This window comes from Lissotriton helveticus, chromosome 2_1 (genome assembly GCF_964261635.1).
Source record: "Lissotriton helveticus chromosome 2_1, aLisHel1.1, whole genome shotgun sequence".
Lineage (NCBI taxonomy): Eukaryota > Metazoa > Chordata > Amphibia > Caudata > Salamandridae > Lissotriton > Lissotriton helveticus.
The window spans coordinates 1,130,707,959-1,130,724,062 of record NC_136059.1 but is presented as its reverse complement, the minus strand read 5'-3'; the positions used below and the strand labels follow the sequence as shown (position 1 = coordinate 1,130,724,062).

Here is a 16,104-nt window from a genome sequence, read left to right as displayed (position 1 = left end):
GGGATAGGATGATGCGTAACGACTAGAGGTGCCGACTTTCGAGCTCGTGGAACTAGGTCCAGTCTTGCGTCGGCTCAACATCCTGGGATTCTTGGCTAGCCACTTATTCCCACTGTGAATATAAAATAAATGGATGTGTCTTGGTGTAATGTAACTGGTGCTCCTGTAATGCGGTCCAGTACCTTCGGGTCGAGCTCGTGCTAAATAAAACGGAAACAAATATTTTAACTAAGTGGCCCTCCAACTTCCTGGCGTAGATCAACACTGAACGTTACGTTATTTACGTTTGTAGTGTCTATTTTTGCTATCTAGGGTATTGATTGCACCCTGGCTGTAAATGCAATGTTGAATGCATGCTTTGTAAACTTCCCTCTGCACCGTGGTTTTGCGAACATAATTTTTCCAATTTTGGGACGTCTGAGAATAAATATTTTTGAAGGATATTGGTTCATTTTAGGTGGCTCTTCGCCTCTTCCAGAACATCTCTGCCCCTCTCCCCGCCACTGACCGCACGCTCCTCCTGCTTTTACGTGTTTTTTGTGGCTGGTGACCCTGTCCACCCTGGCAGCGTTGTTAAAGACCGCATCTGGGACAATCAGACTTGGCCTGAGAGTCCGCATAGCGACCGGACCCCTCCTCCCCCCTGGGGCTCCCTTGGAAATAGCTGCCCAGTGCGCATGGATACAGCGCGGGGTGGGGTGTGCGGCGCTAGAACCTCCGCCTGAGACATTGCACCCCCACACCTCCTAGCAGCTCTTCGGCGGCAGGCGTGAGCGGCTGAATACGTGCATTACATCTGGATACACATATATGTATAAAATAAGCCTGGTATAGCCCCCGAAATTTCCAGTTGACCAGTTCCAAATCGTTTCTAGTGCCGCATACTGCACCCAACGGGTGCTGACGGAAGAAAGAAATGAGAAATGTAGGCTGGTTAAACAAGACCTAGTAAAATCAGTAAATCAGAGACCCATGACCGGTTCCAAGTGCAGCTAGAATATTCTTCAGATTATTTGCCCCAAAACTCACCTGGCTCCAGAAGAAACCATTTGCAACTGGTCAACTTGAATGTCCCCCATGGCTTCTGTAACACGCCTTGTAAAAGTATATTTGATGCGTTTTCCTTCAGAACAGCTTTTGTTGGAAGCTTTGTGAAGCCTGTCCATGTTTGAAACAATTATGTCGGGCGGGCGGATATACAGGACAGCACGAGATAACTACAGCAGCGAGAGGGGGAGAGAAAACGTTTGTTAGAGAAGGGTGTGAGAGATGGGTGAGAGCTCTGTGTTTGTGTTTGGCTCTGTGTGTGTGTTGGGCTGTGTGTGTGTGGCTCTGTGTGGGTAGCTTTTGTTGTAGGTGGGTCTGTGTGAGGGTGGCTCTGTGTGTGTGTAGGTGGCTCTGTGTGGGTGGCTCTGTGTGTGTGTGTGTGGGTGGCTCTATGTGAATGACTCTGTGTGGGAGGCTCTGTGTGGGTGGCTCTGTGTGGGTGGCTTTGCGTGGGTGGCTCTATATGTGTGTGTGGGTGGCTTTGTGTGTGTGGCTCTGTGTGTGGGTACAAATGCAATAGGTCTCGCATTTGCGAGAGATTAAGCTATTGGCATTGTAAATGACAATGCCATTTATTTATATGTTTTAAAAGCAAAAACATAAATAAAAATAATGTCATGAGCAATGCCAATAGCTCTAACTTTAACAATGCCAAGACCATTGCATTGTAAATGCTTGTTTATTTATGTGGCGTATGCTTACAATAAAAAATTTAAAAAGAAACATTGCACCAACACGCCTTCAGGCCAACCCTGTTGGCTTTGCCATTGCTTGTTTCATGATGATATGTGCAGACAATTATTTAAAAATCGTTTTTTTGATAGAGAAATTAACATGTGAGACCTTTAGTGAATATCGAAAGTACCGGATGCTTGAATGCACATATCGGTTTGTATTTCAGAAAACATAAATCTATCCATCTATCTATCTGCCTGCCTGCCTGCCTGCCTGTCTGTCTGTCTCCCTCCCTCCCTCCCTACCTACCTACCTATTTGGCTATCTTTATATCCATCTTAATATCCGCTATCAGTCGTTATCCACTGTAGGTGCATAGTCTGATTTACATAAACGTTTCAGCACATCTCTTTTTGGCAGCCATGTTGTGTTGTCTGGGTCTTCTGAAGTGGAGGTAGATTACATTGTACATTTATGGACACCTCGACTGTAGCAACAGTAACAGAAAACGCCTTCCCAGGTTTCTGAATGAAAACATTTTGACTGGATGTTGCCAGCTGGGGGCTATTGAGCGTGAGAACAGAGTTTAGAAGGAGCTTATGGCCAGCCAAAATGGCCGATAAAAATGTCTAATTTGAATGATAGTACATAGCATACAGCTAAGCATTGGGGCCCCCTCTACTCGAAGGCCACCTTGTCCGATCATCAGTGGAACAGGCCGAATGGTACAGAATGTGAGACAGCACCAAGGTTAGACAGGGGGCAGGCCTTCACATTTCAACAAAACATTTGAGGAAGACTGTGGGAATTCCCGCTGAGAGGGGTAAACCACTGATAGTGCTGATAATGCCTCATTAATGTCCTGTTGCTGATGACCGTGGGGACAGCAGGAACTTGTGTGTATAAGAACTTCGCTTTTTCCCCCAAGCACAGCAGAGGTGCAAATGGCACGCATTTTATCACAGGGGCGGGTCATTGCAGGCACATATTGCCTCCTTACTCAAAATATTTACTCAAGAAGTTTCCCGTCCCAGGGCCCTGCTTTCGGACCCCGCTGCTCTGCACTCCTGGCCTCCTACAGAAATTACGATTTTAGCTCAGATATTTAGCAAGGTGGCTCCGTATGGTAAATATACAAAAGACAGATTAGCTGCGACGTTTACTCTTGACAGCTGAGTTCGCTCCAGCTGCCAGAAGGCAGGAGTATGTAGGCTGGATGTTGACAGGCGAAGATAAGCCTCAGCATACTTTTTCACTTAAGTAGGAGATGGTAAATGAAGCCCTATTACCGGGCCCATGGGAATTCTTTTACACAGATGCCTCTATGTCAGGGTAATGGACAGAGTCAGGACCATTGGAGGAAATGCACGTGTAGTGTGAGTGATCATAAAGCCGTCCGGGGGAGATGGGCCCTGTGCCAGGGGACTTAAATGGCCAGGGAAATGGGCCTCTATCCCAGAGATTCTCACCACTGAGACTTCCGTCACCCTTGGCCTTTGCCCCTGAGACGCCCTCAGTCATGCCCATTGATATGCCCACCCTGAGCTCGAGTCGGGGTACCACACGGGTGGTCGGTGTCCCCCTACTTATTTTACTGGGAGCGCGATACCTGGAGCAAATGGATCCACACATTCAGTCTTTGGCCTCTCTGGGGCGAGACCGGAGCTCATTGAGAATACTGCTCACGCGCTGGCATCTCTGATGCAATTGCATCTAAGGGGTGAGCGAGGGGAGGCAATGAGTCTGATGGTGCAAACCACCTTTCGTGACGTCACTTCCTGTCGTGACGTCAGCATCCCCCATTTCTTTTTTTAGGACTTGTGCCCTGTGCCCACCACCCATGTCCACTCAGTGGCTTTACACAAAATGTTGGGCCTCCTCTGCGGAATGTGAAGAGGGGCCCTGAGTCTCCCATATCTCTTAGATATTTATTGGCCTTGGCCTGAGTGGGGCCCTCTGAAGACTTTGGGGGCCCCTTCAGGGTTGGGGGCTCTCCTTCCCGGCAAGGGAGATGCAGGGATCGGCGTTACACCCCTGTGTCTACTTCCACAAATGGCTTTGCGTGGCCTAGTATATGCCCAAAACGACTTTGCCTCCAGGCTGCTCCACAAAAGTGACGCAACCCTGATGCATATCCATAGGGAATCTGCCCCAGGATATTTATATATAGAATTCTACATGTCTGATGTTGCGCCCAGCTCTTAGAGGATAATATGGGGCAGTTCTACAAGAAAGTGCCGCAGCGCGGCACCGCAAGCCCTTTGGCTGTGCCATGCTGCAGCACTTTCAGAGCACAGGAATGCGACATATCTACAATGATATGTCGCATTCCTGTGCTCTCCCCAGCGCTGGTGCAGAAACAGCTGCCATGCGCCGGCGCAGGCACCCTTACACCATGGTGCAAGGATGCCTGCGCCATGGGGAGATTGCTTTTGTGAAGGATGGGGCCCCTTCCTGCACAAAAGCAATCACTGCAGGCATGTTCCTCTTTCAATGCGTGCTGTAGAATGCAGCATGCATTGAAAGATGAAACAAGCATTTACAATGCAATGGTTTCGCCTTTGGAAAAATTAGAGCTATTGGCATTGTAAATGACAAACTTTGTATTTATGTGTTGGTTTTGTCATTTACATTGCCATTAGCTTAATCTCTCGCAATGTGAGACCTATTGTACCCTACGGACGAGCTCAGCAGACAGCAATTACTACCACACACACACACACCCCGAGCCACACACATCCCGAGCCACACACACACACCCAGAGACACACACACACCCAGAGACACACACACACCCAGAGACACACACACACCCAGAGACACACACACACACACACCCACCCAGAGCCCCCCACACACACACACCCAGAGCCACACACACACACACACCCACCCAGAGCCCCACACACACACACACCCACCCAGAGCCCCACACACACACACACCCACCCAGAGCCCCACACACACACACACACACCCACCCAGAGCCCCACACACACACACACCCACCCAGAGCCCCACACACACCCACCCAGAGCCCCACACACACACACCCACCCAGAGGCAGGGCAGCCCACATCTCACTTCTTGCTGTTTGAACAATATATTTGGGGACTAAGAGTGTATTGCTACGTTCTCCCTACCTCTCTTCACAGAAAAATCTAGGACTAACACAAAAACACACAAAATCTTTGACTCTGAGGAAAGGCAAGTAACCATATACATTGCTAATCCATGGTTTCTGAGGAAAAAGCAACGGCCAGCCACCCCGTTATTGTCATCTACCACGCACTGAAAAATACTTAGCCAACAATTGCTTTTCCATCAAAACCTGAACAGGAATGAGACTTATAGGCAAAGACACAGAAACTCGATCCATAAAGAATGGAAGAATACCTTGGCTGGCACCATTTTCTTGCAGGAAAATCAGTGATTACACAGAGAATACAAGGGTGTGGAAATGCAGGAAGCTTTGGGTGGTGTGACCTATTTACAATCAAGGATAAGGGGGAAGGTAAGCACATTGTAGATGGTCCCTAAAACCTCAATTTGATCTACACACTGTGGGACAAATAGATGCTGCAATCCACATGCGAGGAAAAGACAGCCTGGTTTCTGTCCTATCCAACTTTGCAGTTCACATTTTTTTTTCTATCAAAGGGCAGCGCAAATTTACATTGTCTGCTAGCTGCAGTTACATCATGCTGCTGGCTTCACGACAGCTTAGCCCAACAAGAGGCGCAAGTTTGGCAAACTGTATTTAAAACTTTGTTCTAAATGTCATACACTGCTTACTGCAAGGCACCGCATTAGGGAAAGGGGTACTACTTTTTATTAGCCTATGCAGAGCATGTGCTCTACTTTTAAACATCTAGGGGTATACCCAAATCACCCTACAACACCTGGGCTTCGAACATTCAAAATACAAACATGCTATCCTGTCGGGATCAATCGCATAATAAACGTTAGCCACAGTGAAATATTCAATTTGACGCGGGGTTGATGGGGCTGCCGGGATTCAGCTCTCCGTGGTTCGCAGGGACGGTGGCCGGGGGGTGGGGGGGTGGGGGCAGTGTCGTGGGCGGCACACCAACAGGGGGGGGCGGGAACGAGCAAACGGACAGGAAGGGCCACATCACATGAGCAAACTGTGCACAGAGAAATGGTGTATGGGCAAACTGCTGATGGAAATGTGTGTGCTCTCTTTCATCCAAACACTTATATTGACTCCTGGTGACATTACTTTTTGATTAAAAGAACAGGAAAGTGTTTTATTCGCATATAAGGTCTATTCCAATCTTCCTTGTGCGAGCTTCAGTGTTTCACGTGCGCTGAATCTTTGGCAGCGGAAATAGGTGCATGAAGCATGGCTGTAAGTTTAGGAAAGCACCTGACAGACCCAAGTAGGATATCGATTCTTTCCATAGAGTTTAAGGCGGCACACCAACGGGGGGCGGGAACGCGCAAACGGACAGGAAGGGCCACATCACATGAGCAAACTGTGCACAGTGAAATGGTGCATGGGCAAACTGCTGATGGAAATGTGTGTGCTCTCTTTCATCCAAACACTTATATTGACTCCTGGTGACATTTCGTTTTGATTAAAAGAACAGGAAAGTGTTTTATTTGCATATAAGGTCTATACCAATCTTCCTTGTGCGAGCTTCAGTGTTTCACGTGCACTGAATCTTTGGCAGCGGAAATAGGTGCATGAAGCATGGCTGTAAGTTTAGGAAAGCACCTGACAGACCCAAGTAGGATATCGATTCTTTCCATAGACTTAAGCGTGTACACACATCCATCAGAGGTTGTGCCCTAACGGCTAGAGCGGTCGACCTCAAAGCTAGGGGTTTGAAGCTCGGCAGGGACGCTCAACATCTTGTGATTCTGGGCAAATCACATAATCTCTCCGTGCCTAACAACGAATGAATGTGTCACTCTGTAATGCAACTGGTGCTCATGTAAAGCGCTCTGATAACTTCCGGGCTAGTTTGCGCTACATAAAACTCCTCCAAAACATATATATTCCGCAAGATGTGAAGAGAAGAAAGAGCTTTGCTATCCCTCCCGCTTATTTCGTGTTATTTTGACGGAAGAGTCGTGGAAGGCAGCGGCGGAAGGCTCCCACTGACCCACCATTGAGGTTTACAGTGTTTACCATTGCACACGTAGATGTGTATACGTTTGTTGCCACTTCACGGACGGTGGGGTAAATTGTCCCTCAGCTGAGATGGTTTCACCGTGTGACTGTGCAGTTCAGGACCCCCCCCTGAGCTGCACTGTGGTGTGTCTCTGTCTTCGTTAAGGGTGATTGGGCGGTGGGGCCGCATGGAGGCCTCTCCCGGTGGGCCCGTGAAAGAACCGCTGCCACTGTTCATTTCCTACGACTGGCCCAGGGCACGGGTCACGGTTCAACGTGAAAACATGTATGTTTCCGAAAGTCCTCATTAGAGGACTTACGAGACGAGAGCTTTACTTTCTTTCCCTATGCGGTGAAGAAGGGTCGTGTAAGCAATGCTGGTGGGCTGCCTCTATTAGGCCATATTACTATGGTATGAAAGAGTCGTTATTTTTTCTGCATTAAAGGAATGGACAGCGGGAGGGGGAGGGCGGGAAAGGAACGGCCAGCGGGAGGAGGGGGGAGGGCGGGAAAGGAACGGCCAGCGGGAGGGGGGGGCGGGAAAGGAACGGCCAGCGGGAGGGGGGACAGGAAAGGAACCACTCACCTGGACTTCCTCGGCCGGCGGTCGGCCACCAAATGGCCCAAACAAACCTCGACGAGCCAAAAAAAAGCCCCGCCCACCGCTGCATGACGTGGCCAAAAAAAAAAAATTCTCGGGAACGCCCCCGAATCTGGTTCGGCCTTGACGGACAGATCCGGCACCCAATGGCTAGCCTCCATTTATGGAGCTAGCCAATGGGAGCCGGGGGACGTTCCTGAAGTCCTTATTGTAAACAATGGATTTCGCCTGCACCGAAAAGCTGCGCAGAGCGCAGCCATCGGCAGGCGAAACCCAAAAACGAGGAGAAATGAGAACATTTCTCCTTGTTGTTTCACTTGGCTTCGCCACCCCTGTGGCGTAGCAAACTGGCTCATTTCCAGGTTTACGATTTCTCGTAAATCTGGAAATGCATCAGTGGACATGGGTGTTTCGTAGGAACACCCACAGCAACACCCATGTACCGCCCCTAACACGCAAAGTGTTGCGTGAACAGGGGTGATATTTAGAAGCACAGGTTAAGTCATGCAGGTTGACTTTACCTGTGCTTGTAAATATCCCTTAGCAGGCTGCGCCACCGGTGCGTCATGCAACGTGATGGACCGGCGCGCATGGGGCTTGTAAATCTGCCTCTATATCTCTTATGTTTGCCAGTTAGTGTTTCCCAGCATGCTGCTGTGGGAAATGCAGAGACTGAGGAGAGCCAATGGCGTCCTCGTGTGCAAACCCCGCCCTTCCTCCGTCCCCAGTCCTAGGCTCCAGGCTCCACGCACCAGCACGTGCCGACGCACGAGACCCCCTCACACCTGGGCTTGATCGTCGGCCTTGCCGCCTCCGATCTCCACGCGGCCCCCCTTTCCCCCAGTCGCCTCATTACCGCGCGCGCCTCGATGCTGCTGCTGGGCCGCGCCTTCAAAGAAACCGCACAGCTACTTACTGGCATGCGCTCTGAGGACGGACGCTCGGAAAACATTTGGTTTTACTTAGGCTGAGGCGTGCAATTAGCCTTCGGTGAACGAGAAGCGCACGCCACACAGAAAAAGCCGCTTTTCACACGGATAGTTCACGTGGTGGAGCTGTCAGTAGGAATGTTCACCACGTGCAATACGCATCAGCAGCATTCTCGCGCTGCACTTCCTGTCGCGCAGTTTGAACTTCAGAATCATAAAGTCATGTCAGGTCTTCAAACCTTCACGAGACATTAGAATGCGCCTGGTTGACAGGACACACGTCCAAACATGAAGGCAGTTGTTGTGCTGAACAGAAACATGTACAGCGTGCAAGGCCGCCCACAGAAAAGAAAGAGTCGTGCTTTACATACTAGTGCAAGGCACGCTTTTTTAACACAGTACAGATGCTAGAATGCTTTTTACAAATGATAAACATACGTCAAAATAAACCGCCATTTCGTTTAAGTGCATATGGCTTCTAATGTGAAACAATATTTCTGTAATGGTCGCGCACAACTCTGGTTTTTAAGCTAAATCTAGTAAAGATTATTTTGTTACTCCAATTGTTTAAGGGTGCAGCCAAGGGTTGCAACCAATGACTATTGGAAGCATTAACTAGCATTTCTAATGTGAAACCACATTGTGGGTAATACGATTTAAGGGGTTCAAACCTCCAAGCTGCGGGTTAGCCACAGATCTTCGCAGTAAATGCAATCACCAGTCCAGCCATCATGGCAGTCGAGTTTTGTCATTGGGTAGAGTCACCAGAAAGGGAAGTTGTATTTTGGGTTAAAGATGGCGAGAAAGTGACTGGATAGTTGGTAAGTTGCAAAACGCTACATACGCAACTGACGCCTTTAGTTTTTTAGATTCCGGAATCTAGAGTTGGGTAAGGTGCAAAAAGATACTTATGTGACTGGCACCCTTAGTTGTCTAGATTCTGGAATCTAGCGTTAATTTTGTCGTTATTCCCAAAACATTGTGAAACAACTAAAAATCCATAGATGTAGTCAGTGATGGAAATAATGCAGTCATCTCTAAAACTGTTCCAGCATGAAAAAAATTGTGTGGCCCTCATTACGAATGGCCCCTCAATTTCAAAGGCCCTGCTTTTTATATTTAGTGGGTGTGCTGGAATTATGAATTGTATTTCCTTCTTTCAACAACCGAAATCTCAGTGTGAAAAAAAAAACTCATAACTCCGAAACGCATAATGTCGATCAGCCCATCAGAATTTACTGGCCATTCTTAATAAGGGCCTAATTATCGCAACAGCCAATAGGTTTGATGGTGGCAGTCAGCGCATACTGTCGCGCACACCTTTGGGATACGAAATATGTCGGAGCTCAGCGAGTGGATCAGCCTTGTCAGGGGAATTCTTTATTCGACCTTCGAGCTGATATGAGCAAAGCAGTTATCTTTCTGATCAGGATGATTACAAAGTGTCTAGCCCCTTGTTGGGCAAGCCAAGATGAACCGAGTAGATATATATACTTGAACGTTTACACTAGTGCCTCTCATAAGGGACCTCACACTTTGCAAACACAGAGTTATGAGGATCTGCTGTGAGTTTTTTTTTTTTAAATCCCCTAGGCACGAGGTGTATCATTTGGGTTTCTATTTGCCCTGTTATATGTCCACCTAAGACTTTGGTCGCTATCATGGATGTTGAAACTACCCCAGCTGGCCATCAGTGGAGCATAATTGCTGCAGGCCAGAGATGTGTGCACCCTTTTCACTTTCATCAATGATGCTTGAGTCTAGAACATGGTGTTGACTGTGTGTCTAGAATTATGGACTGGATAGAAGACTTCAGTCTTTGCTTAAGTGGTGCCACACCCTAGATCCCACTGGCTGCTCACTTGATGGAGATGCAACCTTATGGCCAACGTACTAACTTTGGAACAGGGGAACCTGCTCCGAATCCTGCCCTCGCGATTCTGGACAAATCAATTATTCTCCCGGTGCCTAAAAAATGTAATCCGGTGCTCCTGTAAAACACTTTAATGCAATTATGCCAAGTATGTGCTACATAAAACTGCAAAAAATAATCTTTTAATGTTACACCCCTTTTTAACTACTGTCATGAGCCAGGAACACAAGGTTCCATTTGTGAAATCAAACAACTGGTTAAGCGAGTCATGGTCAAGCTTATCTGAGATCCACTTTTACCTTTTTCAATTAATGTATCTTTCTACTAATATTAGTTCCAGTGACTCAATCAATCGATCAGGAGTTTGTATAGCGCAGCTACTCACCCGTGAGGGTCTCAAGACGCTCTCAGTAGGTTGTCAATGTCGGATAACATCGTTAGAGCTCAGTTACTAGCTCATAAACAATATGTGTGGAGCGCAAAAGGTGCATGATTAAAGAGTATATCATGTTGAGATTAGCCATGCTAGCGTTTAGTACAATTCGAACTTTTTTCCTTAACCCTAATCGCATATGTAACAAGGCGTGACTATTCACAATGATAATGATATAAATCTGCTGGTATGCACAAAACACTCACAAAAAGCCTTTTTATTGGAGAGAAAATAGCCTAGGCTCGATTGCAAATCAAGAAAAAATATTGACTGAATCCCAAAAGTAAAATGTTTCTGACATGGCTTTTTTTGCCAGTGCTTTGTGAAAAAATAGGTGCAGGGGCCTAAAGATTTGTTTGAATAACTCTGTGGCTCTGCTGAATGCCAGGGATGCTGAATACCAATGTTTTATCTTGATTTCATTTCATGTCTGTTTTTCTACTACACTATTCATACGGCTCTTCATCTCTTGTAGATTCTTTTTCATTCCAGCATTTGCCCCTTTGTCAATGTTTATCTTTCTTTACCTCCTTCTTTCTCCCTTTTCTGCCTTTCTCTCCTTTGGTCTGGGTCAAACTGTGACGATGAAAGAACTCTGGTCCTCAAAAGTGAGTGCTGATGTGCTCTACCAACAGCCACCGGCACAAATTAAGCACTGTACGTCTAGATTGTCTGTTTAGGTGGACACGTTAGCCGCAATGTTTCTGAAACTTGATTCAAGTGATGTTCTGCCACAAACTCCATTTTTAAAAAGCTGACTTTGATCATGCTGTCTTTACAGGCCTACCAGAAGCTGAAGTCACTTGGTACCGAAATAAAAGCAAACTCTTTGCACCTACTCATCAACATGATGGCTCCCTGCTCCTTGTAAACGTGTCTGCATCGCACCAGGGACTGTACTCCTGCATGGCAGCCAATGTGCATGGGGAAGTGACAGAAACCACCGAGCTCCAGGTCTTAGGTAAGTGCTTACCCACCTATACAAATCACAGAACTATGTCTAAAATCAAAGTCGGTGACTGGAAGCTGTCTGTCACAGACGGGTAGAGATTCGAGAAAAAAATGCGCTTAATTTTGTGATGTGCGCATCTGATTTTCTGGTTATTTGCTTTCGGAAGTACAGAGGCCAGTTTAAAAGTCTTATTGGTCAGTTCTGTAAGCCGGCAGTCAGCCTTAAGGTTATTTCATGGCGTTGTGAAACAGACAAAGCAGTGGTGTAAGTTCACCAAATCCAACAAAGGAAGTGACCAGCCATACTTTTTCACTGCCAGTGGCATCACAGGTATCACAAACTTTGACCTAATGACATAATGGGAAGTGACCACATTCATCTGGGAACCCAGATCCATCACTTCAATTCACATACCTGCCATCTCACAAATTAAGGTCATGTATGTGAGGAAGTGGTAGGGCCTTGAAGGGGGTGAGGCCTCGTGCCAAGAGCTACCTAAGAGCTACCTAAGAGGCACTCAGTCCTCACCAACTCCCCATACAACCCCATCCCTCCTAAAAGAACAAAAGGTCATTGAGGCTGTCACTGATGTCCTGGGGTGTTTTAACACTTCTTAATGGGCATCGCTGATTAAAGCTGCCAAAGACAAGCTGGAAAACCACTTTCCTCAGTGGTTTTCAGCCTGTCTTTCCTGCCACTGTGTGATTTCGACTCCTCGCCTCGTGATTTTTTGCACCACAAGGCAGATAGAACATTCCAAGTGCATCTTTTACTCCCAAAATGCAACATGCTACCATCTAAGACTCTGACCATGGCCAAAGTCTACTTAAGCAATATATTCTGAGCACCAAGGTGGAGATGGTTCCTGGGAGAGAAATAAGTGGTGTTTCTCAACTTGTTTGTACACTTGATGATTTTACATTTGTCACATAGGCTTCTAAAGCTGTTTTTGTTGCTTTTTAAGAAGGTCTTGCCAAGATTTTTATAAAGAACCTGAAGGAAAGACATGCACTAAGAAGATAATAGCACAGCTCAACGAGAGTGCTGTGTGTCCGGTATTCCTATAGCAGTGGAATGTTGGGAGCTGAACAACGAATCAGAATGCTTGATTTACAGATGTGCTCGCCCAGGAAGCATTCTGTGGCTTTCAGCTCACTGTTGTTGTGGTGTGCTCTGCCCACCTGTAACGTGTGCCCCAAGTTTGTGTCTACTTCTTTGCAATGTATTGATCCTCCCAGACCGACGTCTATTGATACCTTACATATGGCTGCAACTGGCTGAGCTATGCCTCTCTCCGACAGGTTATTCAGGGCTCAAGTGATGCAGGAGACGGCGTCCACCCACTCTTTTCACAGAGTGGACACCATCAACCCTGCCAAGAAGTTGGTCCCCACAGAAATATGCTAAACTCGCACCAGTGTAATTTTCAGACACGGAACACATTCAGCAGCGCCTGCACGTTGTCTGCTTTCGTTCTGAGCAACAACGTGCAGATGCCTAGGGGGCTTTGTTATTTTAAATTCCAGCTGGGCCCAAAACGAAGGCCAAATTTAAGGGGGCAACAGGACTCTTTTTATTCAAGTATCCTGGCTGGGAGATGTCTGTTGCCTCACACACCTAGATGCAAATGGAATGGACGGGAAACAAAGGCACAGCTTTTTATTACTTCACAAGTACTTAAAAGAGGCAAACTTCTGACTATTAAGAGATGTGCATGCACTGTAAGAATGTCAGATGTGTTGTTATGTCCCATTATTTATACAAATAACTATTTAAATACCACTATTTTTTTTTCTTTTATAGCGCTACTCATCTCAATGCAGGCTGTCAAAGAGCCTTACATCAGATATGCACATTATACATTGACAATACATATTAATCATATGTATGTAAATCAATGTACATGACGTGTTACATAAAATAGTGAGGGTTGCAAGGTGTAGGAGTTACATTTCCTTCATAGATCACAGTTCTATATTAGAAGGATTACAATTTGTGAACTGCAAGTAACAAAACGATCTTGTGTTAAAAACACTAACCCACTTACCCATCTGCATAAAATACAAATCTGTCACCTGCATGTTACATGATGTGCTCTGCAGGAGCAATATTAACTCTCTATGTTACTTTGATTCAAAACTGGGACTAGACAATACACAGATCTCTCCAGCAAATATGTTAACTTCACACAAAGATCTATGCGGAAGGTGCTTTAACCCCATATGATATTTTAAAATGTAGAATTTGCATCCAATTACGCAGAACAGATTTACTGCCACTTTTCTCCTTGTTGGCAATTTCTTTCTGGCAGAGTTAAAAAAAAGTAAATGTATAAGCTGTGGCCCAGATTTTGCTTTTGGGTTACGTCACTTTTGTGGCACGAACCCAACGCAAATCTAATTTGTTAAATATTGTAATGTGCTCAACTGTACTCATGCTAGATCTGTTAAACGTGTGTACAAAGTCTTAAGATCTGATGTCACTTCTTGAAATGTCACTTCCGGTGAGGTCATAGGTTGTGACGCCACTTCCTGTGATGCTACGTGCTAGGTCACTGTAGCGGGGTCAGGCGGATGCGACACAGGAGTGAAGGGCAACAGACGTGTTTTTGTTACTGTAGGCTTTATTGAGGCCAAAAGGTAATCCGAACAAGTTTTTCTGACAGGGATGGGTTTCCTTGGGGATTGACTCCGGGTGGACCTCCGACTCCGGGGCTTGTCTGGCTCAGTCCTCCGATAGCCGTCCGGGCTTCGTCGGGGCTTTCGGTCCTCCGAGTCCGTCTTTGCTTTCGAGTCCTAGGACCATAAACAAAACAAAAGAAAGCAACTGGTGAGATCGCTGTCTCACACGTAACCGTGCTAAGGAAAGGGAGTGAGGAGGCACAACCACCCGTGACTTGATACCTATATACAAGTGTAAGTGCTGGGACAGGTAGTGCGTAGGTAAGGGGAACCGGGACAAGGGAAGACCACTATGTTACACTGGCACCGCCCTTTCGTCCCACCCAGCCCCTGATCTTCTCACGCACCTGGAGTAGCCACACACCTCCCCCGGGTGGGTGGCTTGGCGGCTCGTGGGAACGTTGGCCTCCAGGCGTTTCCTCCGTCTCCGGGGTCTCTCCTCCTTCCTCCGTTCTTCTAGGCTTCTGCTCCGTAATTCTCCGTTCGCTCTCTTCCTCCTTCCGACCTTCCACGCTCTTCTCCCTCCGGGTGTACAAGCACACCGTGTCTTCCGGCTCTTCCGTATTTGACGGCAGCACGTCGTCCTGTAACCCCGCCCACTCGTCCTCAGCTCTTGAATTAAAGGGCCATACACACTCACCCTCCATGCGTGTGTCTACCTCGTAGTCGGTCCCTCTGTAGTCTGCCTGCTGTAAATGACAAGAGGGTGGTGGAGTGATTGTTGGGTCCCTCAAGGTCCTGTCACTTCACACAGCATCATCACTGTTATCGGGGTGAGTCGGCAAACCCACCCCGTTACACACCTCCCCTTTAGGACGCTCACATTCGGTGAGCGGATGTCTCGATAGAAAGTCTGCACCCACATTCTCGGATCCCTTCCTATGCCTCACCGTGAACGAGTATGGTTGCAAGGATAAGAACCATTTCATAACCCTAGCGTTGTTAGATTTATTCCTAGCCATCCAGAGCAGGGGGGCGTGGTCGGTGTACAGGGTAGACGGGTGTCCTTTTAGGTAGTAGGCGAGTTTGTCAATGGCCCATTTAACGGCCAGACATTCTTTTTCTATTGTGGCGTATTTAAGTTCCCTGGGGAATAACTTACGGCTCACATATAAGATCGGGTGGTCTAACCCGTCAGCTCCTTCTTGCGATAGGACAGCCCCAATACCATAGTCCGAGGCGACTGTGTGCAGAATAAAGGGCTTGGAGAAGTCAGGGGAGGTAAGGATGGGGGTGGACGTGATGACGTTTTTGAGGTGTTGAAATGCGGCTTGCATGGCTTCTGTGGGAGCTATAGGAGAGGAGGACTTCCCCGGCAGTTTCAAGGCATCAGAGAGGGGGGCGGCTATGTGTGAGAATTGCGGAATGAAGCGCCGATAGTATCCCACCAGCCCCAGGAATGCCCTCACTTCGTTTCTATTAACGGGAAATGGAGTGTCCGCTATAGCTCTTATTTTCTCTATCTGGGGTTCTCTTAGCCCATGGCCTAGTACGTATCCCAGATATTTCACCTTCTGATAGGCAACCTTCGATTTTTTTGAATTGATCCTCAATCCGGCTTTCTCCAGTGCGTCGAACACCACTTGTAGATGACTGGTGTGGGCCGACCAGGAGGGACTTTGGATGACGATGTCGTCTAAGTAAGCCGAGGCAAAAGCTGACACATCCCTCAACACCGTGTTCATAAGGCGCTGGAAGGTGGCAGGGGCACCGTCTAGTCCAAAAGGAAGGACGGCGAACTCATAATGCCCCTCGTTGGTGCTAAACGCGGTC

The 16,104-nt window shown here is 47.4% G+C and overlaps 1 protein-coding gene across 1 annotated transcript in view; it reads left to right on the top strand.

Moving 5' to 3' along the window:
• The window catches only part of ADAMTSL1 (ADAMTS like 1), a 677,686-nt gene that overhangs the window by 567,419 nt on the left and 94,163 nt on the right, over positions 1–16,104 (top strand). The window contains exon 22 of the mRNA XM_078677817.1: positions 11,480–11,659. Within this exon, the coding sequence (XP_078533943.1) occupies positions 11,480–11,659 (180 nt within the window). The remainder of the gene's footprint in view (positions 1–11,479; positions 11,660–16,104) is intronic.